This window comes from Folsomia candida, unplaced genomic scaffold, assembly GCF_002217175.1.
Source record: "Folsomia candida strain VU population unplaced genomic scaffold, ASM221717v1 Fcan01_Sc011, whole genome shotgun sequence".
In the NCBI taxonomy this organism is placed as follows: domain Eukaryota; kingdom Metazoa; phylum Arthropoda; class Collembola; order Entomobryomorpha; family Isotomidae; genus Folsomia; species Folsomia candida.
The window spans coordinates 4231664-4257295 of record NW_019091203.1 but is presented as its reverse complement, the minus strand read 5'-3'; the positions used below and the strand labels follow the sequence as shown (position 1 = coordinate 4257295).

Here is a 25632-nt window from a genome sequence, read left to right as displayed (position 1 = left end):
AACCCCAATTTCGTATCGCTTGTGAACTTGGAAAAAAATTCCGGGAAAATTCTGGAAGGTCGAGTGACCGACAATTCGGGGAGGATTAGGTACCCTCCTCCCACAAGACAGCCGAAATTTAAAGTTGCCGCCTGTATTAAACCGTTCTACACGGAGACTTGGACAGACACTAATCCGAGCGGGTTAATCGAGTGGATCGAATTTCAGAGGATGATGGGGGTGGAGCACTTCACGTTTTACAATATTTCCGGGCCGCCAGAGTTTAGAAAAGTGTTGGAAAGCTATGGAGGTAAATACACATATTTATATTTTTCATTTGGTGTTTAATTTTACAACTTTGTTCGACAATATTAATTGCGTATGTTTCTGAAAATTTTGGAGTTTAGATGTTAATGGGCCTGTGTATTTCAAAAGTTGGGATTATCCGAAGTTTTTAAAAAATTGCTTATATAGAAAAATTTAAATCTGTGTAGGGACCCAGATTGAAAAATTTACATGCATCTCGTGCCGACCTTAAATATTTGGAAGAGGATAGGTTCTTCTGGGATATTTTAATAGTTAATGGACGTGTTAACTTTAGTTATCAAATTTTGAAATTGTTCATTTTATAGAACCTCATACAATAATTATACAAATCCCGATTTACATATTAATCAATCTATGTAGACGAAATCTCCCTTCTCCCCTGGGACATCCCCTTCAAATCGGGGCGTGCGGTTGCCTCGCGTGGCCAGTACGGGCAAACGAACGACTGTTTATATCGCTACAAGGGCGTGGCACGATTCGTTTCTACGCTCGACTATGACGAATTCCTCATCCCGCGGGATCCAACCATCAACAATTACGCCAAACTATTTAGCAGAATTCTCCTCCGAAAGAGACTTCACGGTTTGAAAGTGTTTGAATTGAAATTTAAAGCCTTTTTCTCCTTCACTAATTGGATACCTCGTGAAGAAGCGGGAAAATTAAAAATGATGTCAATGACCCAGTTTCTTCCGAGTAATCAGTAAGATTTTTAACGTACGCTCTTAACAATAATGTTACCCTTTCGGAAAATAAGATGCGCTCTTAGTTCTTAATTATGCAAATTATCCTCAATCTAACATAAACTCTACTCTTTATCAAGCAAAGTTACTCTGGATTTAGTGTAATCTTGAAGTCAGAGTGCATTTATTTTTCAACGGGATAACATTATTTTTTAAAGTGTGAATCTTTTTCCGTTATATTTTGTTATTCATGTAGTAAATTTTTGTAAAGTGATTCGATTATTTTTAAATCGGAATATTTTTTATAGAACCAAATTTATCCAGATTGAAGAAAATTTAAAAGTGGCAGGAGTCCACAAAGGCACCCTTGGCGTACCCGGGTCAGTTTCATACAACGTCCCAGAATCCATCGGATATTACCTGCACTATCGCGGCTGCACTGAATTCTTTCTTAAAGAAAATCCAACCTTGTTAAATGGTGCAAATTGTTTAAATAATTACTCTAGTCGGGTTCAAAACACGGATGCCCGAAATCGATTTGGACCCCAATTAGAAAGTCGGGTTAATAGAAAAGTGACAATGCTGGTGGAATTGGGACATGTTGACAAGAAGTGGTTAAAAACCTTTAGTATTATTAAGAAGTAAAAAATTAATTTAAAGTTAATTGTGTTTTGGTTTCTACTAAATTGGGTACACAATGTAGAATACATAAATTTTGAGAAATCCAGTATTAAAATATTACCAAGCGGTATTCATGTTACTCTACCAAAGTTGTATTGGTAAGAAATACCGTGTTGTAAGTAATACTTAGTTCGGTGATGAAGTTTACGATACTGGTAGAAAATTTGTACTAACCGATATTAATGTGTTACCTATTGGCAGCCACTTTAACACCGCGAAATTATTACCTGACTGATGATTTATGCATACAGATTGTTAAACGTTGACTGTAAAATTATTAACAATTCGTAATTCAGATACTTGATCATGATCAAGTAATTTTCATGTGCATTGTGTACATGACATAAATAAATACGTACAATATAAATACAAATATATGTAGTGCGTACTCGTATTGCAGTGTAATGACACTTCCCAACTATTAAAATATTGCAGTGCAACAAATAATCCAATTTAGCAGTCACATAGACTCATGTATCAAAAGAAAAAGAGCTACGATCTTTGCTTATTAATAATTAAACGCAATTGTACTAAACTGTTTAGTAGAAAAAAGTGCAAAAATTTACGCCCAACGTGGGGCTCGAACCCACGACCCCGAGATTAAGAGTCTCGTGCTCTACCGACTGAGCTAGCCAGGCGTTACTTAAGCATGGTTTCTCTTTGCTCGTACTTGTCATCCAGCGAGGCGGTCGGGTTTCTTTCTCTTTTTTTTACCTTGCTCACCTGGATAAATAAATACATGAAACCGGTTTACATTGTCTCTCAATGAAAGCGATTAACGAGTTATTTGTAACAAGCACGGTAAAATTACAAAGGTTCGTAAAATTTTACACAAATCACCATTTTAAATAATACAAATTCGATAAAAATACTTACAAAATCTCTCGCTATTTTTTTTGCTACAAATTTTTAGACATTGCATGAATCATTTTCTTGAAATCTGTCTGATTAAGAATTTCGTCTCATATTATTTTGTAGTTCCTCCTTACGTTTTCAAAATTTTCGGACATTTTACAAATTACATTTTGATTTACCAACATGTTCACTGTTTTACGTTATAATTATCTATTAACAATTTTGCTTCTTTATAAGTGGAAAAATCTAAAAAATAAAATATGGTAAATTTCTCTAATTTATTATGAAATCATTCGTGGATTTTTTTAAAACTTTAAACCCGCATATGACCACTAACAATGCCAAATATCGAAAAATAGTGCTTCAGGATGGTCAGAAATTCGCCAAAAGTCACAAACAACTTTTATCCATATATGTACCTCTCACACTACATCGTGGCCAAGAATTATCTGACCACCCAAAAAAATCAGCAAACCCGTCCACAAAATTTGCTGAAACTTTTTTGTTACGGTGTTCTCGGACCTAATTTTTTGTGGCAATGTCACCCAGGCTAGTATCTTCATTTGTGGAAAAAATTATAAAAATAACCCCGCGTTTGGATAAACTAGAGGGATTTTCCTAAATTAGTCGAAAATTTTGAGTCCCTTAGCATACGGTCAAGTTGTGGAGGAACGGGTAGTAAATCGGCCAAGCTATTCATCTCAGACGACACACCACACCCACAGCCATACCCGAGAATCCTATTTTTAACGTAATTCAACGAAAATCCGTTAGTTCCACAAACATGTTTGAAGCGGTCTTAAATCTCAGATATCGATTTTGACGATTTTGGTGGAAAATCCGTAGTTCCATTATTCATAATCATGTAAAAACCAGCAAATGGGGTCATATAGCTTCCAGAACTCCACAACAAACCCTTTTTCGGACAAAAACAGTCAAGGTCAAGTTGATTTTGACCAGTTTCTTAATGAAAACGGCTATTTGACTGCTGGTGTAAAAAGCCATGAAATTTTGTGTACTCACACGACTGAAATGAATGGTCATCCTGTAGCGAATCCTTACTATATGAGGTACCGAATCGTGAATAGAAACGGGGTTCACGAAACGAAGGTTAGAAAAAAATGACTACCATTAATGGTTCGTATTTGGCTCTGTTCTCGAGGCGCTACTGAACTAGATGTCACTTTTGGTTGTCTAAATGTGGAAGGACCGTATTACCGTGACCACATCTGGTCAATGTACTTCTATACTATGGAGATTAAGCAACTTTTTCCAAATTCCAAATAAATTTCATATTAGCCGGATGGACTACCAGCCTACGCTTCAAATTCTACTACTTGCATTTTCGAGTGTCGGTCGTTTACCATCTTGGCAAAGGGGGTGTGGCTCGGAAACACTCCGGACACGAACCCAATTAAAAATTTATGGCCCTACCTTAAAAGTAAGGCGGTCTATGAAGAAGTTCCACGCGATAGTGCTTCCAAGATCTGACGTTATAAAAATGCTTGGAAAAAAATTCCCAAAACTCTTTTGGAAAATCGATCAGAAAATTTTGAGGAAAAAATATCGGGATATGCAAAATCGTCTGTAGGCCCCACAAGACATTAACTTATTACATACCGTAAGAGTTTTTGATAATAAAATGTTTTTTTTTGTGAAAATAACAATTGTTTGAGACTATGCCTACCCTGGTCAGATAATTTTTGGCCACGATGTACTTACTAGATTTACATATGCATATCTAAAATTTGCATATGCATAATACGACCACGTTTATGTACATACATATTGGACAATCTGTGTATACTGCTTGATCATGGAAATTTCTCCTCTTTCATCTTGTCTTCTTAACCCTTTTCTGTTGATACCCGATTCGGGCTGATCCGTTCGGCCTACTTCGCGAATCTCCAACTCGGCTCATGCACTTCCTCAACATCAACATCAACATTGCCAATTCTTGTTCCGATCAGCGGGTGGATTTTAGCATTGCATTGTCCAGTTGCGTCGTGGCTGAATAATCATGCAGATAAATACGCACTTGTTCCCTTCCCCTTATTAAATAATCGCTTCTCGCATCGTTTACTAATCTTTGAGCTGCATAATTAGTCATCTTCTCTAGAAAAAAATTAATGGACCTGCCATTTTGCAAAGAGCTTGCCTTGTCCAGTTTTTCTTGGACTTTTTGCTGGTAAGCTTTGCAAAATTTGTACTATTCATATTAAAACAGTGTTTAATGGATTCAAATTCAAGTGAAATTTTTAATTTGCAGACTAGTTTACCAGCCTGTTAAGGACTTACGTAAAAGCTAAACAATTCGAACAAGTGAGTTCTTGGAACCTGTGTTAATACAAATTAGTTAAATGTGTTTAAATTAGGCCTACTCACGTTAAATTCGCATTGGTATTTTGTATAGTACCTATTTTAGAAAATAGTGTGCGAAATTATATTGAAACAAAGTAATTTTATTTATAGCTAAATTTGCGAGTGCCAGTTCTCTCGAGTATAGATTTTTAGAAACTTTGCAATTTTTTATGTAATTGAATTATTTTGGATTTTATTTGTGAAATCTGTCCAAACAAATTTTGACGTGAGTACGCCCAACTTAAGTATTTGTGTGGGATTAATTTTTACCATGCATAAACAAGTTTCAGGCCGATCTTTTTAGACTTCCTATGCACATATGTAAATGCATACATGTGTGCAAAATATGGTCCTTTTCAATATCATCCATTATCACGCAAATTCCAACATTACAAAGTTCACATGCGTGGTGGGAAAAGTTTATAAATTCATAATTTTAGTAAATTTTTTCATGCTAAAGCCGAATAACTGGGAACGTAAATTTCACCAAGTTAATTAACTGTTTACATTTGTAAACTTTGCAAGAAAATAGAAGTCCTCACTTTTCTAAATCTTGCAGGTCTTGTACGTACACAGGCATATAATTTGTGAATTTAAATTTATATCCAAATTCCAGGATATTGAACCTTCATAAATGTTTAAAAAATGACTTCGTCATCACGTTCACGTCGTCAGGAACATGATACCTGTTTCCTTATCCAACTTCCTGACCTGGTAAGTAATTTCTTTATCTCTCTCTCACTCCCCCACAAAACCCAGAAAGAGCACTCTTAAAAATAATAGCACCGTTTGGAACAGTAAATGCAGTCTGAATTGTGCTATAAGTGAGCTGTACTAAATCCAGGGTAAACACTCTTCTTTATCAAGTTAACCTTACTTTGGATTTAGGTGTAGTTGACTAAGTCAACTTGACGTCATTTAGAATTTAGAGTGCATTTACATACTTTTCAAAATGGCAACACTATTTTTAAGAGTGCACAATATTTTTATTTAAATCAGGTCATTCATCAAATCCTCTCCTACTTTTCGCCACGAACCCTGCGCGTACTTCGTTTAACTTGTCGCACCACGAAATCCTGGGTCGACGGGTCACACAAGGTCGTCGCTCGTCTCCAAGTAACATTCCGGTCGGAAGAAGATGTCAATTCTGTTTTAGCGCCGCCTCCTCCCGGAACCACGCCCACTCGTTGGTCCAATTTCCGCTTCCTCCCGTCCCAGTTGTTCACAAGGCCGAAAGCGTTGCCAAAATTTGTCGCCACTTTTGCCCAAAATATTACCGCCTTTGACTTCTCCACGCTAACGATGGAGGACACTGTGGCGAGAAACAATGTTGTTGTGGATGTTCTTATGGCGGGCGAGAACATTCTTAAAATCAAGGTAATTTTGAATAATTGATTTTCATTAGTTCTGGATTTAGTGAAATAGAAAGATTTTACATGTTACAAATGCTGCGTAAAATTTTGAAATTGTGTATGAAATCTTTGCAAAAAATAGTGTATAAATTAGAACTCTCTACATATTTCCTCTAAAACGCTGGATAAAGTTGACCCCGATTTCTGCGCAGCATTTTTCCTCGATATAATGGTAAACTTTGTAAATATGTATGTACATTCATACCTACATATGTAAAGTTTGAGCATGTTTAAATCATCTTCGAGACTTTTTGTGAATTTTTGGAAGCTAAGAATTAGCAAACACAAATTTATTCATTTATTGTTTCAAACGAGAGAAAGCATTTCAGCATAATGCATACTCGTACACTTAACAAACTTCTTACAAATATCGCACCTCAAAACCAAATCAGCTTAAAATTCATTAAATTCAAATTTTAAAACGTGTTTATTATATTTATAAATTTGCAAACACAAAATTTTAAATACCCCTAAATTTCTCGATACAAGCGAGAGTACAATTTTGGTCAAATGTGAGAAAATACTTGTGTTAAAAATTTCCACAGATTTCCGAGCTATCCTGCTCTCGAATCTCTTCCAAGAAATATGGCGAACTTGGTGGTCTGCCCATCCTAATTCGAAACTGGCACTCGCTCCGCTCGCTCTCCATCCAGCACATCATCTGCCCCGATTATCACGGACTCGATTATTTTGCGCGGCTCCTGCTTGAGGGGTGTGGCTCCTCACTAGAACACCTCAATCCGCCCACGGTTGCTCTCTCCTCCCCGGAATATCTCTCTTTCAACTACAAGTTGTACTTCAAAAGGAACATCGTCACCCCCATCTTGCAAATCCTTCCGCGCCGCAAGCTCAAAATCGTGCACGTGCAAGAGCACCTGTTCGACGGCGACCCCACCCTTTTGTTCCACTTGGCAACATTATGTCTCACGTCGGGAGCGGTCTTGCATCCTGAAACGTTCCTCCCATTCTCAAGGTCAGACATTTTTGCAATTTTCTCCCCTTATTCAGACACAGTGGTGACACTTTACGTATCAATTTCTGAGTCAAGTAACAAAGTTTTTCGTAACCTTGTAGAATTACATAATATATGTACACGGAAGGTTTCCAGAGAAACTTCCAAGCAAACTTGCTTTGTTTTTTTATTTATTTGTAAATTTTTTTGCAAATTTCTACCCTCTTTTCAGATCCACCTTCATGTCTCTGCCACCTTCGCAATCTTACCTGTTCCACTCCATCGGCCGACTGTCCGGCATTACCGACTCGATCTTATCTCTCGCGCTGCGCGAACCTTTAAACAATCTTCACTTCCTTTCCGTCTCCTTCCGCTCCTTTTTCTTAACGGATGAGGTCTTATCCTCCGCACCCACACCGCTCTCCCTTCTGGTCCCTAACCTAGTCGAGGTGGAGATCGAGATGACCAACGACCCCCCGTGGGAAGGCCGGCCCCATAATTTGTCCGCCTTCATGCGCGCCTTGTGTTCACAAGAACATCCTTCCGTTCGTCGCCTCGTCCTCACCGAGGTGTCACGCGCAAATGACACGACCCTAATTCGCGCGCGGGACGTGGTCCAAGGTTTTCCAAGACTTACAGAGTTACGAATTAGCAACTGGGATGGAGGAAATGACGAGTTTTCCACCCTTTGGCGTGGTCTGCCTCACCTGGAAGAAGTGCACTTAAGGTTCTGTCACCACTTGGGCGACGAGGGTGTGGCGGATATGGTCAACTTAAAAGGTACCGAGTCTTAAGGAGGAATTTTAGTTCCGAAACAGATTAAGCACAAAAATCTACAGTGGATAAAGATTTCCAAACAAAATCCAAATGTCAAAAAAATCAAACAGAAAATTTTCGAAGAATGTTTGGCTTGTAAAACATTAAATGTTTTTTTTAAATATCTTCTTGTGGTTCTAGAAATTCTTTGAATTTTTTTGGAAATTTTTTTTTTAAATAATTATATCTTGTATAGAATATACAGGGTGGTTTAAATGTCAGGTTACAATGGAAAATTTTTCAATTGGAAAAATTCGCAAATCTCCATTAGCTACCGAAATTTTGCCTCTGAAATCCAATATTTTAAGAATTTTGTCATCAGTGTTCCATAAGTTTTGATAAAAATTAATAAAAATCTCAATCCCAAATCCGTAACTAATGAAAATTTACGAATATTTCCCATTGAAAAACTTTCCATTGTAACCTGACATTTAAACCCTGTACTAGAATACAAATTTGATAAAATATTTCTTACAATAAGAATAGCTTCCAACAAAGCTCTTCCAACTAAGCTCACAATTAAAGAAAAATTTGTTAAACTTTACTCAGAATTGCACACACTTTTGCTAAACGACGTCGGCCCCATAACGGATGCGAGTTATGTAAACGTCTTCCGTCACCTCGCCCTCCGATCGCTCTATCACTACTGTACCACCGGCTGCGTAAGTATTTATACAGAATTTGTAAAATTGCAAAAAAGTTGCAACAAAAATTTGTAACAAAATTTGCCAATTTTACAAAGAATAGAAGTTACCCCAGTACCAGTTCGATATGTACCATTACGTATTTACTCAAACGATTTTATAAACCCCTCCTCTTTAAAATTTAAATTTAGACAATTTTCAAATAGTAAAACATTTTCAAAAATGGCGACCATATATTTCATTGGAAACATGTCCAGCTTAAATTTTACATCAAATTTAATATAGCAATTTTTATCAAATTTAATAACCCATTGATTTCAAAATTTTGATCACAAAATCAAATTGATCAGACAAAATAATTTGCACAAAAACTAACTTTCTAAGCCTAAACTTTGGTAATTTTGCACAGTTGGTCACCCGAAAAGGCTACAATTCCTTGGCTTCGCCCCCATTCGTGACCTCCATTCGTGACCTTGCTCTCCAAAACCATGACGATTTTCGTACCCTGGATAAATTTTGTGAGTTTATTGCTCAATTTCCGTACCTGCGACCGCCCGAGTTCGATGAGCCGATGCGACGCCGCATTTCGCCGACGCCCGCCCTGCGCAATGATCCCCATACCTACCACGACCAGTACCAGTCATGCTGCAGAATTATGTAAACCCAGGAATAAATAAAAAACACCCCATGAAAATCTAAAATTCGCATGCATTACATATATATTACTTTTGCACTGTTGAGTATTGCACATTTTGCAAGTGTACGATTCAAACATATTTCAAGCTTTGGATAATAAAACAAGCAATGTTTTATTAAAATTGTTTAAAAAAATTGTGATATATTTATTTATACATATGTAAATGCATGAATATGCCAGCACACTTATTCATAATTCAATACGAGTCATTTCGTCCCATAAAGAGATGCATTTTTTCGACTAGTTGTCTCCTTCAGGTCAACAAATGTATGAATACTGTATGAAACTGGTTTAAGAAATATATGTGTATGCACGATACAAGGAGGATATGCACCCGTCCTTGCTCATGTACACACTTTTAAAAATCCAATAAAGTCACAAATGTTACATAGATAAATTTAGTCCTATTTGGGTAGTCAGTTCCTACCGCATCGCCCACGTTTTAGGTACATATTATCAGTAGTTGTTACTCAGTAGTAATTTATCGTTATCACAGCATTGCTGGACAGTAGTGCTCGTTATTACCGTACTTTTAGAGGCATACATACATGTATGTACTCGGACTGGTAATAATTTAATACCAGTTCTCTAAGAGTGTATCTACTTACGCAAAACGAAACTGACCTAAACCATTCTACTTTTGCTCATCAAGGAGATTCGCTTCCTTCTCAGTAGTCCATTTTTCCTTCTCGAATACTAGGATCGAGTTCTTGGAAAACTTACAAAATAATCCTTATACACCTTAACATTTACATATTTACTGAAAGGGGCCAGTTATGTAAAAATGGTAAATCCTTTTCATCGAGTACTAAATAATTACAATTTATTTTTTTAAATATTGATTTCTAGATGAGCTTTGTGACCTTGATTGGATCAAATTCTGTCACTTCTGTCAAACTTGAAATTGCGAATGCCATACTTCCATCCGGAACGATGCCCTTATCAAGGGAAGACTTGGTGGGCAAAATTGTTCTTAAATTTGAATATATGTAAGCAAGCTACAACTCTCTGAAAAAAACCAATGGGAACCTTGTACTTGGAAAAAATCGAAAATCTCGTCAGACGTCTTTTATCATTTACGGGGGATGGTACATAAGTCTCTGCAATAGTTTTTATGAGGAACTGAAAGTCGCCTGAACAACAACTAGGTTAATACATATGACACTAAACTCTTTAACAAAATGTCACTTGTTTACCAAAAATTTCATACGTATGTGATTTCATCAAATTTTTAACAGTAAATTGAAACTCATGGAGCCCCAATCAATACAATCATCTAGGGGTTACCCATGCAAAAATTTAGAATTAAGATTCTTACTCACTTTCGACATAAGCCAGATCAAGACCTGGTCAGATAATTTTGTCTCCACCTGTATTTCTACATAAGTTGTTCAAATACCATTTTTTCTTGAAAATATACCTATTTGTATTTCGAGAAATTTAATTACGGAATTTGTAAAGTGTGCAAGAAATTAATACTGCTCCTGAGTCGAAAGCATGATTACAGAAAATATTTACACTAAATAAGCAAACAACGATATGCATATTACTGTCGGTTAGTCCCTTAAAAGTAGAGCTGGAGAACCAACGTAGATATGCTCGAGTTTGGCCTTACTTTCTGACTCTGATAATCTATAATGTGCTTATGATTTAATGTGGAAACCGGCAGTAAAATAAAATCCATGCAAATTTGCAGACTTTAAAACCATGCCGCCCTTAACCATACGTGCATAAAGTAGTTATCTGCACACTGATAAAACTTACACAATTATTTACTTTACCTCACACATACCTTGGCACCACGACCACACCCTGTTCATACGTTTTGGTCGAGAGAAATTAGTCGTATTACGCTCCAACGTTGCATTGTACTTATTTACTAAATTCTTAGTGGGTTTCACAAAAACTGTAGAAAAATGGTGGAAATTAAAACCATCCCCATTATTGCAAAACTTGTCTGTCTGGTAAGAAATTTGCACACTTATAGATTTTATAGAAATACATGTAATTACATAATGTGTGTACACTCGGAATTGGTATTGATCTGGTAATAACTTCTTACTCGATTCGTAATATGTACCTGATTGTTTCTGAGTGGTCAGTTTTTTATTACCACAACATTGCTGAACCATAATGTTCATTATTACCAATATGTTAATATGCAGAGTCATATATGTAAATGTGTACTCCGGTGAGGACTAATTCAATACCAGTTTTCTAAGAGTATTTATAATAATATCAAATTTAGAATAGCTGGAATTTTCAAAATTGTTATGTGCAAAATTGATATGCACAAAATTGTTACATAGGTGATCCTCTTCATCGCACTGGTGGTTGGTTCTCACGCACATTTTAATAACGCCTGGACCAGATCGTGGGGAAATCCAGGATATCCGGAATATTGCAGATATGCTTTTCCAAACTGCCCAAGTTCTGCGGTTGGGATGGAGAAGACTTTTGTAGCGTTTACCATAATTATTTTTATTTTGTCAATTGTCAGCATTATCGCCGGATTTTTGGTTAAAGGGAAAAAATTTAGAATTGTGGTGAGTACCAAACTCTTAAAAATAATGTGATGCAAGCTATTTATGTATGTTAGTAAACTATGCTAAATCTGGAGTGACTATAACTCGATAAAGAGCAAAGTTTACTCAGGCTTTAGTGTCAATAGTTCACTTAACATGGAATTCAGGGTACATCTAGTTTTCGGAAGGGTTGCATTATTTTTAAGGGTGCCGAAATTAATTAAGACACAAATTTAAAAACAAATTCGTTGTGCTCGGATTTAAATGATTTATTCCCATCATGTCAATTAGGACACCGGATATCACGCCATTGCCGGATTACTTCTCATCATTTCGGGAATATTGATGATAGCAGCGGCAAACCAAATCGATTCTGCAAACGTTCCCGACCGTATACCGGAATTGATAAGAGACTCGTTACGAAAAGAATTTAAATATTCGAACAAATTGGCGGGAGGGGTAAGCTTTGTAATTTAAATTTGCATAAAACTAGTTATACATTCATGCATATATTTCTTCTAAATATTTCTTTACTTAAATAGTCGATGGCCGTAATTGACGGAGTCATTTATCTTGTCGCGGCTGGCTTAATTTTTAAATTTTAGCAAGTTACCTGACAACATTTTTAGACCTTTGTGAAATTACTTCCCATTTGCTTTCTACTGGTTAACTAATTAAGTGAGAAATAAATAGACACAAAATTTATGAAGTTTTCGCATGTCTTTATCGTTATTAATCAGACTTTTTCCTCCACAAATATGTTGTGCTTCAACAACATACATAATTATCTGCCCATCATATATAGTCTGATTTTTTTTAATATTAGACACTTGTACATGCAAAGCTTATGGTGAAGGAATTTGTGGCATGCTTGCCACCCTTTCTTCCCCATCTAATTTGTATTGAATTATCCCCCTTAATTTGTTCAGCCACTACGATGATAAGTTCCTCTTCAAACGTCATCATTAATTTATTATGTATCAATCTCATTACCAGTTCCAGAATGAACAAGTGTAGACTTATGTTTAGCAGCATTTTGACGGGAGTAGTTATATTATAATTAGGTATTTTGGTGTTTGCGGAAATTTTATGTTCTTGATAAGAGAATTTTTACTGCAATCATTCGGTATTCATTCACAATGGTAAGTCATAAGTATGTAAGTAGTTAGTCATAAATAATTGAGTTTTTAAAGTTGTTAAATTTTGTTACATTTGTAATGAAGGGGATTTAGTTCTAGAGAGTTGAAGTCAGTGGCCTTCGGCTATTTAGTTTATTTAAGTAGACGTCCGCATATCGACATCATAACGGTCAAGTTTCCGTCGACTATCTTATCACTTATTTATATAATAAAAATTGTCACAGTCAGAGCTAAGATAGAGTCTACAAAAAATATCCCGACGTGGCATAAAAGTTCTTAATGTAAATCTTTAAGAAAGGATATTATTCACAAATTCGGACCTCTAACAAAGTCGAAAGACATATTGAAATTTTAGAACTGTAAATCATAAGATACCAACGCGTTCACAGTGAGGTCAATAAATAAATTGGAAAGTCTCACATTCAGATTTTCATCCAGCGTCGCGAACACTATGCCACCAATACCAATCGGAATTTTCAATACAGGCAACCTCCGCACGTCCCTCAAGTACCACTGCCTCACTCCACACCGCATTCCAAGCAAAACATCAACCCCTTTGAACGACCTCCACAAGTCCATCACATTTTTAAATGCCCTGCCTGTCTTACTCAAAACCGTTTTCGCCAGCAAGAAGGTGAAACACCCTGCGAATACTGCGCACAGTAGCAAATACCCGGGCAACAAATGTCCCAACCTTACCGAAACAAATGTAATGGATACAAGACCAACGGTGGCGGCAAATATCTCCATTAATAAACTCACCTTTAACATACGTTCCACTGCTTGTATGCCTATTTGTAGTATCGTATAGTATGTAATGTGGCGGTGGAAGAGCCCGACTTGAATTCGCCGCTTATTATTTGTCACAATTTTTGATATAAGTCCAACAAGCGTGCCTGCAGTATAGATGCCGATATACATCGATCCATATGTAATCGCCATTACGCGTTCAGCTTCATAAAGTGCAAATGTCATCAACCAAAATCTTCCAATCACGATGCAAAGTCGGAGAAGGAAATCGCTATTTAATGCCAACGCGCGACCAAGAATGAATATTAGTGGGTATGAGGTCCTCGCATATTCTACAATGTAGAATTGTGGATCCAATCCGAGCACCATCACGACCACAGTGAATAATGGTGTGAAGAGGTATCCCGACCAGATCAAAAGTTTGAAACCAAATAGAATAAAGGCTTCAAGTGGTGTATCACTCTTACCCTTGTTGGGTACTCTTGTTGCTACAAATACGATAAATTACATAATTTAGCCTTTCATAATGTCCGTTTGGGCCTCATTTCGAAGTTTGTATGCAGAAGCTATCACAATTTTATTACACAACTGTTTAGCAATATCCTGGATTATTTGTATAAATAGATCCGTGCAAAATGGCTTACAACATAGTAAATCGACTTACCATTTTTTAAATCCAGTTCTAATTGCAGTATCGTGTTCGCCCAAAAAATTGAAGTCTCCTTCCCCTTCACTATGTATGTATGTATGTATTGGTGGGGTGACGATCCTACCATTGTTGGACAGGACCGTCAGCTGCGCAAGCACTAAGGCTTATTGCAGTCTCCCCGTATACACCGCTTTACTGAGCTAAGTCATGACTCTCACGATTTACAGATCTAACTTGACCTACAAACCGCCCTGATCTGATTATGAATTGAATTAGATCGGGCAGAGACATAGTCACTATTTGCTCTGGTGGCAACTCATGCCTCCCAAAGAGTTCTGACCTTAGGGCACAATACTTGTCGCAGGACCCAAGAAAATGAAATACAGTCTCAGGGCCACGGCCACATAGGCACATGGCCTCATCAACTAATCCCATTGTTCTGAGGTGCCCGTTTAAAGTACAGTGCCCGGTTAAGGTTTGTGTTACTGATCGGAGATTCTTCCGATTTAGGGTTAAAAGCTTACTGCTAAGCCCCGATGAAGGGGCAGAGAGAAAAGCTTTAGAAGTTAAACAACCCTTGCTGCATTCCCAAGATTTGGTATGCTGCAATCTTGCCCAGTTTACAATGCTGGAGATTACAGTGCTTCTGGATAGAGGAATAGAGGGCTGCGAGCCAAGGTACCCAGTAAGAGTACCTTCCTTGGCCAACAGCTCAGCCACTTCATTTCCTTCAAATCCATGGTGAGAAGGGATCCAATGAAGTGTTACCGTCTTAGTCTCCCCAATATGATTAAGCATCTCAATAGCCTGAGCAGTCAGTGATGAAACTGGCCATGGGCTAGTGAGCGCTTTGATGGCACCCTGACTGTCAATGAAGAAGTCAACGGTGCTATAGTTATGAGTATTGTCGGTCAACGTTTCAGAAGCCCTGATAATACCCATAATTTCTGCTTGGAAAACTGTGGGTGCCCATCCCAGAGGAATTGAGCACCTCACAGCTTCCTGAGCAAGATTGTTGTATGTGAAGTAGTAAGCCGCACCCGAACACTCACCCATCCGTGAACCGTCAGTAAAACAGTTCACGTCGGAGGCATTCATGGGCACGCTACCATCCTCCCAATCTTTCAGATTGGGAGGATCTCTCCCGAGTAGATAGAGGTTTCGAAGTTCCTCTCTGCTGGCGGATTAACAAGTTTCTCACACGGCATCTGGAATTCATCAATACCAGACGCCATGATTTCGACAAACTTGTTATGCTTTAACGCCCTCCTACGATCACCCCCGGCCCATTTTTTCCATTGGCCGTGGTGAGCGAGGCGATGGTACGTTCGTAGTGCAACTTGCTGAACCCGGATGTCCACTGGGACAAGTCCCAGTAGACACTCCAGGGCTGCAGTAGGAGTGCTAGACATTACACCGGTTGTACCAAGCATGGCACACCTCTGTACTCTTTGCAACTGGGCCATGTGGGACTTCACCTTTGTGGCCGGAGCCCACAAGAGTGACCCATATTCCATGGCCGGGCGAATTATGGATTTGTAGATCCAATTTGTAATTTTGGGGGAAAGACCCCAAGTTTTACCAATGGCCCTCCTGCACTGGGCCAGGGCACGCATACCTTTTAGTGCCCCAGCCCTGCACAGTGGGCCCCAGTTCAACTTGTGATCCAATAAGACCCCAAGATATCTTACCTGTTTTTGATAAGGGATGGGAATACCATCCAACTTAATCACAGGAGCAATGAATTTGTATTTCTTAGTGAATAGTACCAGGGCAAGCTTATCGTTGACTGACAAGCTCACCTCTTTGCACCAATCACTAACAAGATTTACTGCTCTCTGCACATGACTCCCCACTGTACCGAGGTCAATGCCCCGTCCCACTGTTGTGAGATCGTCGGCAAAGCCCTGTGAGTACAGTTGAGGGAACCGATGATGCAGTTTTTCCAGAATTTCACTTACGACCAGATCCCAGAGAAGCGGTGAGAGGACACCCCCTTGAGGGCACCCTCTCTCCACCACCCTCCCAATCTCGTAAGTATAATCAGTTACCCAAGTGGTTCGTGTCCGAAGCATGTGCTCAATATATCGAACACATACTTCGTTGACGCCAAACCTCCTAAGGCTACGGATAATGGTATCAGATCTAACCTCATTAAAAGCGCCCTTAACATCCAACATCACTGCAATACAGTACTCGCCAGAGTCAAGGGCCCCCTCAACAAGGCTAACGATCTGATGAAGGGCAGCCTCCGTGGAAACGCCCATCATATAGGCATACTGACTGTGTCTCTGCAGCCTATCAACAAGATCAGGCGTGCGGACCCAGCCATCTACCAGTTTCTCAAGTGTTTTGAGCAGGAAGGATGTTAAGCAGATGGGCCTCCAAGCGGACGCCCGTTCGTAACTCTCCTTTCCTGGCTTTGGTAAGAATACCACTCTGGACTCTCTCCACTTCAGAGGTGTATAACCAAAGGTCAGGCACCCCCTCATGAGAGGAACCAAATACGGAATTAACTCGGCTAACCCATGCTGTAAAAGGGCTGGAAAGATACCATCCTTTCCAGCCGCTTTTAGTGGGCCAAACGAGTTAATTATGTTACTGATTTTTGAAGATGTAATCATCAGATTTATAGATTCATCATCTACTTTACTATGATCAGGTTCCCATGGAACCCGTTGAGGGTCCCTCGGGAACGACTGGTCCAATAATAATTCATAGGTCTCAGAAAGGGTCCTGGTGTAAACACCTTCCCCTTCACTAGCCACAGATGATAAATACCAGCTCCACAAATTGAAATTACGACATAAATGACCACGCCCAAATTCGTATATCCATCCATGCCATTGGCGACTGTCGACCTACAATTGTAATCGCCCGCCCGCAAGCGTACACAATTCCGACCAGGGTCAACAACGGGAGCATTGTTTGCGCAGCGTTTAATGATCGCTTAACACTTGTCAGGTGTATTCTACCTTTCCTTACGCGAATGTTAATTGGCGGCTTATATAGAAACGGGTAATAGTCGAAGTACTTTTGCATGAGTAGCACCAGGTCGTAGTGCTTATCCATATTTTTTGGGCGAAAGAGTCCCAATTTCGTAATGAACTTAGCTTGTGGCGCGAATTTTTCCGCGGCAAGTACAAATTTTCCTGTGCTTCGAGGTACATTTACCAAAAAAAAATCAAAAATTTTATGCTGTATTTCAAATAAATTCATCAAGGATATTGCACATCTTTACACAACCGATTTATGCAAACTAGTGAAATTTCCTTCGAACTAAAATATTTCTTTAAAATTAGACGGTCTGATTAAACTTTCAGCAAATTAGATAATTCGGAATATTAAAAATTACCTTCTAGATAAATATTAGAAAATAATATTTATGTAGCTTCGTATGTAATTACAAAATTTGGTCGATAAATTTATAAAACATTTACATGGCTCCCCAACGATATGTCTCGCAGACAACATGTAAGCATACATTTGCCAGTCTAATCCTAATTTGTTTTTCTAAATAAATATCGCAACTTTCGATTCCAACCATATTAAGCTATCAGGTTTGCCACACAAGCAACCTTTTCTTTGCCGTCGAATATGTTAACTAACTAATTTAAGATCAATTTTCGATAAATATTCCAATTCCAAAATTGATGGTCGTATTCATTAACCTACGCTGAATGTATTTTCTGTGCTTGGCTAAAAGAAACTGGAATTAAGTCGATTTATAAATTTTTTCATGGCGTAGTTTTTTTTAAACATAGCACATCGAGGTAAATACACAAGTCGGAAAAACATTAAGAAATCTTCGTATTTATGTCATAATTATTAAGGGGTGAAAACCCCTTTACATAGTGGGGTCATAAGTTCTCGTGAATGCATTTCCGGTAATAAATCCCAAAGTATTAGAGCTATCTGTGCGAAATTTTTATGGATTAACAAGGTATTAATATTGTTTAGAAATCATAATTTCTTTGTCAAGATTTCGTCCACGGGCAATTAGACAAGACATAACTCGTGACGGCCACAGGTCGATCGTGGTACGCGCCAATTTTCGTGCCAAAAGTATTTAAGACTTTTCACCGTTGGCAAAAAATTTAATAGAAATAAAGGCCAGATATTTGTTGTACAGAAGTCTGACATCCGTTTAAGTATGCGGAAGTCAATACGAAGTCATCACCATGGTGTGAATGGGAGCAAGTTGGCTGGAGAAGTGAAATCTCTGTTTTTTACCGCAAAGGGTACAAGTTGAAGCCAAGAATTATTTTCAGAGTGTCCTAGAGACAAACGTTAATAACCTGAACCCTGGACCCTCCGAAAATCGCCATTGGACCTTTCAACAAGACTCTGCTCATGCGCAAGGTGCAAAATTCTCCAAAACTGGCTTCAGACGAATTTTCATGACTTTTTTTCATCCGTAGAACGGTGCTCAGTATCTGCAGACCTTAATCCCCTAAATTATGACTGGTGGTCAAAATTATAGGTACAAGTATGCTCTAAATTTCACCCAAGTGTGGAAGGGCTGAGGTCGCACTTACTGAAGATCTGGCGCTTTTCCCAGGAAATCCGTGCGTGCCGCGATCTAGCAGTTTTTGCCACGACTTATGTCTTGTGTACAAGCCCGTGGAGGAAATTGTGAAAACGAAGTTATGATTTCTAAACAAGATTAATACCTTGTTCATCCACAAAAATTTCTATCAGATAGCTCTAATACTTTGGGCTTTATCACCGGAAATGCATTCACGGGAACTTATGGTCGGACTATGTATGGAAATGTCTTGTCCGTCTGTCCGTCCGTCTGTATCCCCGATAACTTTAGAACGGATTCGAATTTCGACATCCGATTTTCGCCAACGTATTTCTAATTTTTGGGGAAGGGATGAGTTCGAAGATGGGCGTTGTAAGTCGTAAGGTCACGGCGCTACGTTGATGACCCCAACGGTCAAAGGTGTCGAATTTTTCGTTTCCACCGTTTTAGACGTATTTTTGGATGGGGATTTCAGAAGTCGCCATTATTTCAACGTGCGATGACCGTGTGACCATGTAGACGACGCCAAAGTCGAAAGTTGTAGATTTTTTTGATGCCACCGTTTTAGACTAATTTTTTGGCGGGGATTTCAGAAATCGCCATCATTTCGTCGTGCAACGACTCCATGACCGTGTGGGAGGTGTCGAATGTCGAAAAAATGACTTTTGTCATGTGGGGTGTCAATTGAAAGGTATTGTCGTGTACGTTTGAAGTACGCGGGTGGGGGTGTCAAAGGGGTAATGTGAGACAATGACGGGAAAGTGCAGAAAGACGTTGTGGGCGTGCCACAAAGACAATTCCGTGTGTTTTCACCCCTTTGCTACATTTCGTTTGCAACGGTTTATTAATACAAAGTTTACCTTTGGCTTTCAATAATTATTGATATTCGATCTACATAAATAATATTATTAATAAGCAAGGTCCCAAAAAATTGGAAATCTACGTATTTATAATCACAATTAATAAATAGACCTAAATTTGATAATTTTTGTGGCAAAGCTCTCAGTACTTCGCACGTTTAGAGACTTCGTATACAATAGGATTGTTTACAATTGTAATTCGGCTATTACATCTGGGAACTTTACATCCGCAAATAAAGAATTGCCAAAGTTCGAAAGCGCATTTACGTCGCTGAAAAATGTCAAATTTTATTTATTTTAAGGAATTTAAGCAGGCTTTCAGGGCAACTAACGTATGAAAAGTAATATAGTTACATATATTAGACTCCTTCCACCAATTCAAAGGTCTGATTAAACCTTTTTTCCTACATATTGGATAATTCGGAATTTTAACCATTGCATGAATACTATCCCAGTCGTACATATGTATGCATAAATAATATTGCTTATGTAACAAAGTGATTACCAAAGTTTCTCAATATATAGATTGATAAAATCTTTATTTTGTACACCAACGTTGTGGCCAATATCATTTGGGAGCAGGAGGTAGACAGTTATCTATTTGTCTCGGCTGTTTTTATCAAGAAATGAGCAATTCTTGATGCTATATAGTTTTTCAATTTTCATGTAAACATTGCAAACCAGCATCTCAAACCAAATAGACAACAACCTTTCTTGTGTCGTCATAAATTTTAAATATTTTCTTAATTTCAGTTTAAAAATCTCATTATATCGAGAAATCGTTAATTTAATCGTCCAATATAAGCTTTCTGGCATAAAGGATTTTCTTTACTTCTTTTCTAAAGCACTGTATAATTAAATGAATTTATTTATTTCGGGACATTATTTTCTTTAGAATGTCAAGATTTAACATCAAAGCAAATCGAAGAAATTAATACTAAATATTGGTAGATAAATATGATTCTGTATTGATCTTATTTATATTAATAAATTTTTTGACTTACTTGCATTTATATATGTATAGTAGAATTTAATACGATGAGACAAAACGAATTTGGACCAAATTCTATTATTTGTTTAACTGGCCCGAAGTCCTAACGGCATAGAAAATAATAATCTAGTTCAGGGTTAACTGAGACGGGCATATCTTTGCAGAGAAGCAATTATACGTATGGATGTATATTTATTTACTGCAACGCGAGATCTTTAGCTTTTCGAATCAATAATTGTAAAATGACAATATTCTGCATATTTGCACTTTCAATTCTCTGCGAATACAATTCTATACTTAAATGAATAAATAGTGTTTATTTACTCGTAATTTCCAAATTATATGTGTGTGAAAAATTTCTTTGAACTTATAAGAATTGTAATGATTTACTTTTTTAATTTTCACACCATTCAAACATACAAATGTGCAAACATTCCCAAAATTAGAACCGGCCCAAGTGACCCAATTTCCCTAATGCCCCCATTTTTGCAGGGTTCCGTCTCCCACGGAATTTCTGGCAAGTCGGCTACCGTTTCACCCCTCTTGAACGGCATTGTTACTTCCTGTCCAGCATCCAAGAAGTGAATCGTGTCGATATCTTCAAACTCTAGCGTCATCGTAATTGCTCCCCCATCCGTAGACCAGGTCATCATCCAGTAATCGGAATCCCACGACGTGACTGAAAATGTCGACGGTGACGTTCGGTTCAACCAGGCACGAAGAACTTTTCCATATTCAAAATGCAACTGTTGAACCCCGGCAGAATTGTTTTTCAAAGATAGTGTCAATTCACCTAGTAATTTGGGAGAATATGAAATTTTAAGTAGGTTAAAAATAGGCACAAAATTTAAATTACGTTACCATTAAGTCCACTTCCAAACGTCCCAACAGCTTCTTCCAATGAAATCTTAGGGGCAATTGATTTTTTTGCGGGATTGAAGGCCAGTACGTTTCTCAATCGCGTATTTTGGTCATCAAGCCTCAAACTAAGTGGAGTCGCTAACTTGTCTGGGAAGGTGCCCACTTCAGGCAATGTAACGTTTGCTGTAGGCAATTACATAATTAAGACAGGTTGAATATAATCAGAGCGTTAAATACATCCATTTAGTTCCTCAAAATACCTTGCAATACTTCAAAAATAGCATTATTCAGAAGTTCTTGTGTTAAAATCCTTAAATGACCAGGTCCGCTGCTGGTCATAAAAATCCCAAGCCCCAAATCGGGATAAAGATTCATCAAACTTGAAAACGGAGGGATATACCCGTCATGCCAGTTTTTTACCCATCCATCGTAAACCGTAATCACAAGACCTAGTCCGGCCCCTACTCCAGTATAGGGTACAGCATCGGGGTCTGCCTCTGTTTTGGCTATACCATAATATACCAAATTTGCTGGAGTTGATAACCATGACATTGCTTCCTAGTTAAGCAGAAATACATATTTCGTTAAAAAAATAAGTAGTCATTTATAGATTAAAACTGTTTTTTATTCTATTCCAACCTCCGATACGATTTGTTCCGTTCCAACCTTCCCTTTGTTTAAGTGGAACTGCATATACTTCGCCATGTCATTAGCAGAACTTAAAAGTCCACCGGCCGCATTTGCTACGATAAGGGTTCTGAAAGAGAAAATTATGTATGTATTTATATTTAATTTTACCAAGTTCGTGCTTTAGACAGTTGCATAAATATGTATCTGTACTTTAGTAATTCCGAATTGTATCGGATTAGTTGGTCATCCTTCCACAAGTATGGAAGGGCTCGTTGCATCATATTATCGTGATCGTCGGTTTCCTTGATTAACGTGGTGTCACTCATTCCGATAGAGGTTAAGAGACCGAGGAGCTAAATTTTGGTGGGAACCATTAATGGTTTTCTTCTATAAAGAAATACTCTGAACTCACCATTTCATCGTAAGTAGAATTTGCCATGTGAGCCATGATATGTCCGGCCATTCCGATAAGTCCGTTATTGTAGAGAAAACCATCCCTAAAACCACACCAGTCGGGAGCATAGCGTTGTCGGCTATAAAGTAAATCGCATCAATTACATACGTATCAATTGAACGAATTAAAAAAAACATAGAGAGACTGTCCTTAACATCGTGAATAAATTACAATAAGAAAACAGAGACAAGCTTCGCAAGCTAGTTACGACGGTTGCAAAATCTCGTAACCGTCTTAACTTCTTTTACAAAGCTAAGAAAACTAAGGATTATAAATTCATTTTAATCCTAAATTTCGCTCACTAGTAAAAATCCTTCTCATCGGTTAACGCTTGTACCCAAAATCCGGCCGATTCGGGTAGAGTGCACACCCTGTGTGCCAGCAAATCGCGAAAGGTAATCTTCTCAGAGCGGTATTTATCTCCCAGGATGAAACCGTAGTCAGGCGCCAGAACTTGAATCGGTACATCTAACACGGACCCTCCTAAAGTTGGATGGTTCTCGGACAAATATTTGACAACCAAAATGGCGGTAAAACTTTTCGTAATGGAGCCAATTGCAAAAAGTGTGTTATTATCGGCACTCAAATTATTTTCCCGGTCACGTAACCCGTATCCTGTGTTGTACGAGAGGTCCCCGTTTTTCTTGACGATTGATAACCCAAAGGCGGGAACGTGCTCGACCTCCATGACTGTAGCAACCAGAGAATCGATTCGTTCTTTCACGTGGGGTGGGATGACATTTTGTGCCGAACTTACGAAGATAATATTTCCAAAAAGTAACCAAAATAAATATGTTGCCTTGCCCATTTTTCGTATAAATTAATGTTAATCGTTGCACATCTAATTGCGAAGTGATATCCGTTACATTGCCTGCGTTCCACTTTTATTTCATTAAATATACTGCGTCATGTGTGGTACAGTTTAGTCATGTACAGTGTAATCGGGAATTATGTAAGTTTAATTAACTGATAAGCCAATTTTGGGTGGTCAGCTTAGGAAGGAACTTTCCAGAGGTGATGAAGCACAAGGGAAAAAAGGTGATTCATTTCATTAATTGCGTATGTAGGACATACATAAGTACATATTCTCGTCACGGTTTGGAGATTAGGTAAATGATGACTCTTGTTATTTAACACGACATAGAAAAATAAGGCCGACACAGTTATCTTTATCAGTACACAGAATAAATCAGATCGTGGATTGTGTTATTTTTAACAGACCATTGTTTTATCATGTTCTCATAAAGCCATATGAGGTACATAAATACGTAGTTTCGTAAATAAATTTGGAACATGCCAGAGGGGAATTTATATGATTGTGTACATATATAAGAAGTTTTTTGATCCAAAACTGTAAATATGACGGAAAGACCCTACAAGGACTTTGATTAATGTCCTTGTGATTAATGTGTGTCGTATTTTCCTGACTCACATCTCTGGAACAAGTCAACCAATATTTATAAGTCAGATTAAGTAACACCATTATCTAAATACATTAGTATCTTCGGAAGATAATAGCATGTAATGAGTAAGTTACAATAAACGTTTATGTAAATGTATAGATACATACATCAGACCGACATACATATTGTTATGTATGTATGTATGTATTTATGTAGTTATGAAGGAACGGTTGTGTTTTATGCCAGTTTACATTGGATTAATCATTGTGAAATTGCGTAAAACTACAATTTATACATAAAACACGTATTGCATAATATTTACTAAAGAAATATAGGTAAAATATTATAAAAGGTTGAATCTGTTGCATGGACTATGTACAGATGTTTTGTTACCTCGGCAACTCGGCTGTTGAAGACTGATAGCCTACTAAAAATAGTTTACCCTTCAATAAAAGGTTAACTCCGTTACACAAGGCCCAGTTTACGCCCACGTGATGCGGATACATGTCGTTGCTGCGAAGACGCATAAATGCTATTTCTACGAAGGACGATTTTCCTAGTTACAAAATTTTTGCCAAATTCACATGCATGTGCGAAACAGTAGATTGTCGACATCATGGGAATTCAGCATTCACTATGTACATGAATAAATATACTTCCAAGCACATTACAATACATACATTACAATGTTAAAATGCGACGAAAACATACGATAATTGAGCCAAAGCATTTTTGCAGTAAAATTAATTAAATGCTCATTAACTTTCACCTCAAACATTTCGGCAAATTTCAACCATTGGCTGCCTGAAGAAAAGTTGGTTGCATCGACATGAATTATATAATTTCAAAATTTCAACCAAATCCGAGTGTTACACTTGACACCATCACATTATTTGTACCTTACACTTTAGAAATGTGTACTTATTTATTAAAGTGCACCGAGATTTCCATCGCCGTTTACACACTTATTAACGCTTTTACCATATCACTCAATCAATCAATCTTCATTATCCTTTTCAACACGCACAATCTCCTCAATCCGTAATCGGCTCGAAGAGTACAAAGCGCACAAAGACAATCAATTGTCCTGCCATAAAAATCTCAACGTCGGTGCAAACCTGACTCACGGTCAGTTTTATTGATCATCAATTGTTTATGGTTTATCATAATTTATTCCGTTTTGTACTTTTGCGACATAAGCATTCCGCACCCGCCCGAAATCCATACCTCGTAGGTACATAAATTCCTACGTTTATATGGATAATCAAACAATTTTCTGTTAAAAATGTGTCAATTAACGAAATAAATTAATTTTAAATAGTGATAACTACCATATACATAGATATGCAGGCTATTACCCGTTTTCTACTTTGCGTTAATCAGTAAAATTTATTATTCACCTAATCAGCATGCCGAGAATGTTTCACAAACACAATAA

At 37.8% G+C, this 25632-nt stretch overlaps 5 protein-coding genes and 1 non-coding gene across 7 annotated transcripts; 2 read left to right on the top strand and 4 right to left on the bottom strand.

Annotated features, from left to right (window-relative positions):
• Positions 1-2232: 2232 nt before the first annotated feature.
• Positions 2233-2305, bottom strand: Trnak-cuu. Its single transcript has one exon. It is a non-coding gene; the product is annotated as a tRNA-Lys (tRNA).
• Positions 2306-4479: 2174 nt separating this feature from the next.
• Positions 4480-9525, top strand: LOC110854975. 2 transcript variants are annotated; one of them, XM_035855621.1, is made up of 8 exons: positions 4480-4710; positions 4792-4844; positions 5500-5597; positions 5883-6260; positions 6841-7268; positions 7480-8027; positions 8613-8725; positions 9117-9525. In XM_035855621.1, exons 3-8 carry the CDS (start codon positions 5529-5531, stop codon positions 9366-9368), a joined length of 1788 nt encoding a protein of 595 aa, XP_035711514.1. In that variant the 5' UTR covers positions 4480-4710; positions 4792-4844; positions 5500-5528; the 3' UTR covers positions 9369-9525. The 2 variants fall into 2 exon arrangements, with proteins under 2 accessions (XP_035711514.1, XP_021959094.1); XM_022103402.2 differs by lacking the exons at positions 4480-4710; positions 4792-4844 and having other exon boundaries at positions 4998-5597.
• A 1688-nt stretch (positions 9526-11213) lies between these two features.
• On the top strand, positions 11214-12638 carry LOC110854974. The gene is made up of 4 exons (XM_022103401.2): positions 11214-11368; positions 11714-11950; positions 12221-12388; positions 12472-12638. Exons 1-4 carry the CDS (start codon positions 11321-11323, stop codon positions 12532-12534), a joined length of 516 nt encoding a protein of 171 aa, XP_021959093.1. The 5' UTR covers positions 11214-11320; the 3' UTR covers positions 12535-12638.
• Positions 12639-13014: 376 nt separating this feature from the next.
• LOC110854888 (putative 115 kDa protein in type-1 retrotransposable element R1DM) lies at positions 13015-17103 on the bottom strand. Its single transcript, XM_035855620.1, has 2 exons — positions 14483-17103; positions 13015-14306 (listed from the first exon to the last, which is right to left on the bottom strand). The coding sequence occupies exon 1, from the start codon at positions 17089-17091 to the stop codon at positions 15592-15594; it is 1500 nt and encodes a 499-aa protein (XP_035711513.1). The 5' UTR covers positions 17092-17103; the 3' UTR covers positions 13015-14306; positions 14483-15591.
• On the bottom strand, positions 14660-15523 carry LOC118432887. Its single transcript, XM_022103317.1, has one exon. The coding sequence runs from the start codon at positions 15521-15523 to the stop codon at positions 14660-14662; it is 864 nt and encodes a 287-aa protein (XP_021959009.1).
• A 3918-nt stretch (positions 17104-21021) lies between the features above and the next one.
• LOC110854973 lies at positions 21022-23670 on the bottom strand. Its single transcript, XM_022103400.2, has 7 exons — positions 23094-23670; positions 22750-22870; positions 22548-22690; positions 22347-22464; positions 21968-22265; positions 21708-21890; positions 21022-21639 (listed from the first exon to the last, which is right to left on the bottom strand). Exons 1-7 carry the CDS (start codon positions 23597-23599, stop codon positions 21257-21259), a joined length of 1752 nt encoding a protein of 583 aa, XP_021959092.1. The 5' UTR covers positions 23600-23670; the 3' UTR covers positions 21022-21256.
• Positions 23671-25632: the final 1962 nt, after the last annotated feature.

Excerpts from the sequence above, each read along its gene's own strand:
- LOC110854974 (XM_022103401.2), top strand. The coding sequence starts at position 11,321 with ATGGTGGAAATTAAAACCATCCCCATTATTGCAAAACTTGTCTGTCTG. Across the intron at positions 11,951-12,220 it reads GGAAAAAATTTAGAATTGTG|GACACCGGATATCACGCCAT; the intron begins GTGAGTACCAAA and ends CATGTCAATTAG. Across the intron at positions 12,389-12,471 it reads CGAACAAATTGGCGGGAGGG|TCGATGGCCGTAATTGACGG; the intron begins GTAAGCTTTGTA and ends TTACTTAAATAG.
- LOC118432887 (XM_022103317.1), bottom strand. The coding sequence starts at position 15,523 with ATGGGTGAGTGTTCGGGTGCGGCTTACTACTTCACATACAACAATCTT.
- LOC110854973 (XM_022103400.2), bottom strand. The coding sequence starts at position 23,599 with ATGGGCAAGGCAACATATTTATTTTGGTTACTTTTTGGAAATATTATC. Across the intron at positions 22,465-22,547 it reads TACAATTCGGAATTACTAAA|AACCCTTATCGTAGCAAATG; the intron begins GTACAGATACAT and ends TTTCTCTTTCAG. Across the intron at positions 21,891-21,967 it reads TATTTTTGAAGTATTGCAAG|CAAACGTTACATTGCCTGAA; the intron begins GTATTTTGAGGA and ends AATTGCCTACAG.
- LOC110854975 (XM_035855621.1), top strand. The coding sequence starts at position 5,529 with ATGACTTCGTCATCACGTTCACGTCGTCAGGAACATGATACCTGTTTC. Across the intron at positions 6,261-6,840 it reads AGAACATTCTTAAAATCAAG|ATTTCCGAGCTATCCTGCTC; the intron begins GTAATTTTGAAT and ends AAATTTCCACAG. Across the intron at positions 8,028-8,612 it reads GGATATGGTCAACTTAAAAG|AATTGCACACACTTTTGCTA; the intron begins GTACCGAGTCTT and ends AACTTTACTCAG.
- LOC110854888 (XM_035855620.1), bottom strand. The coding sequence starts at position 17,091 with ATGATTACATCTTCAAAAATCAGTAACATAATTAACTCGTTTGGCCCA.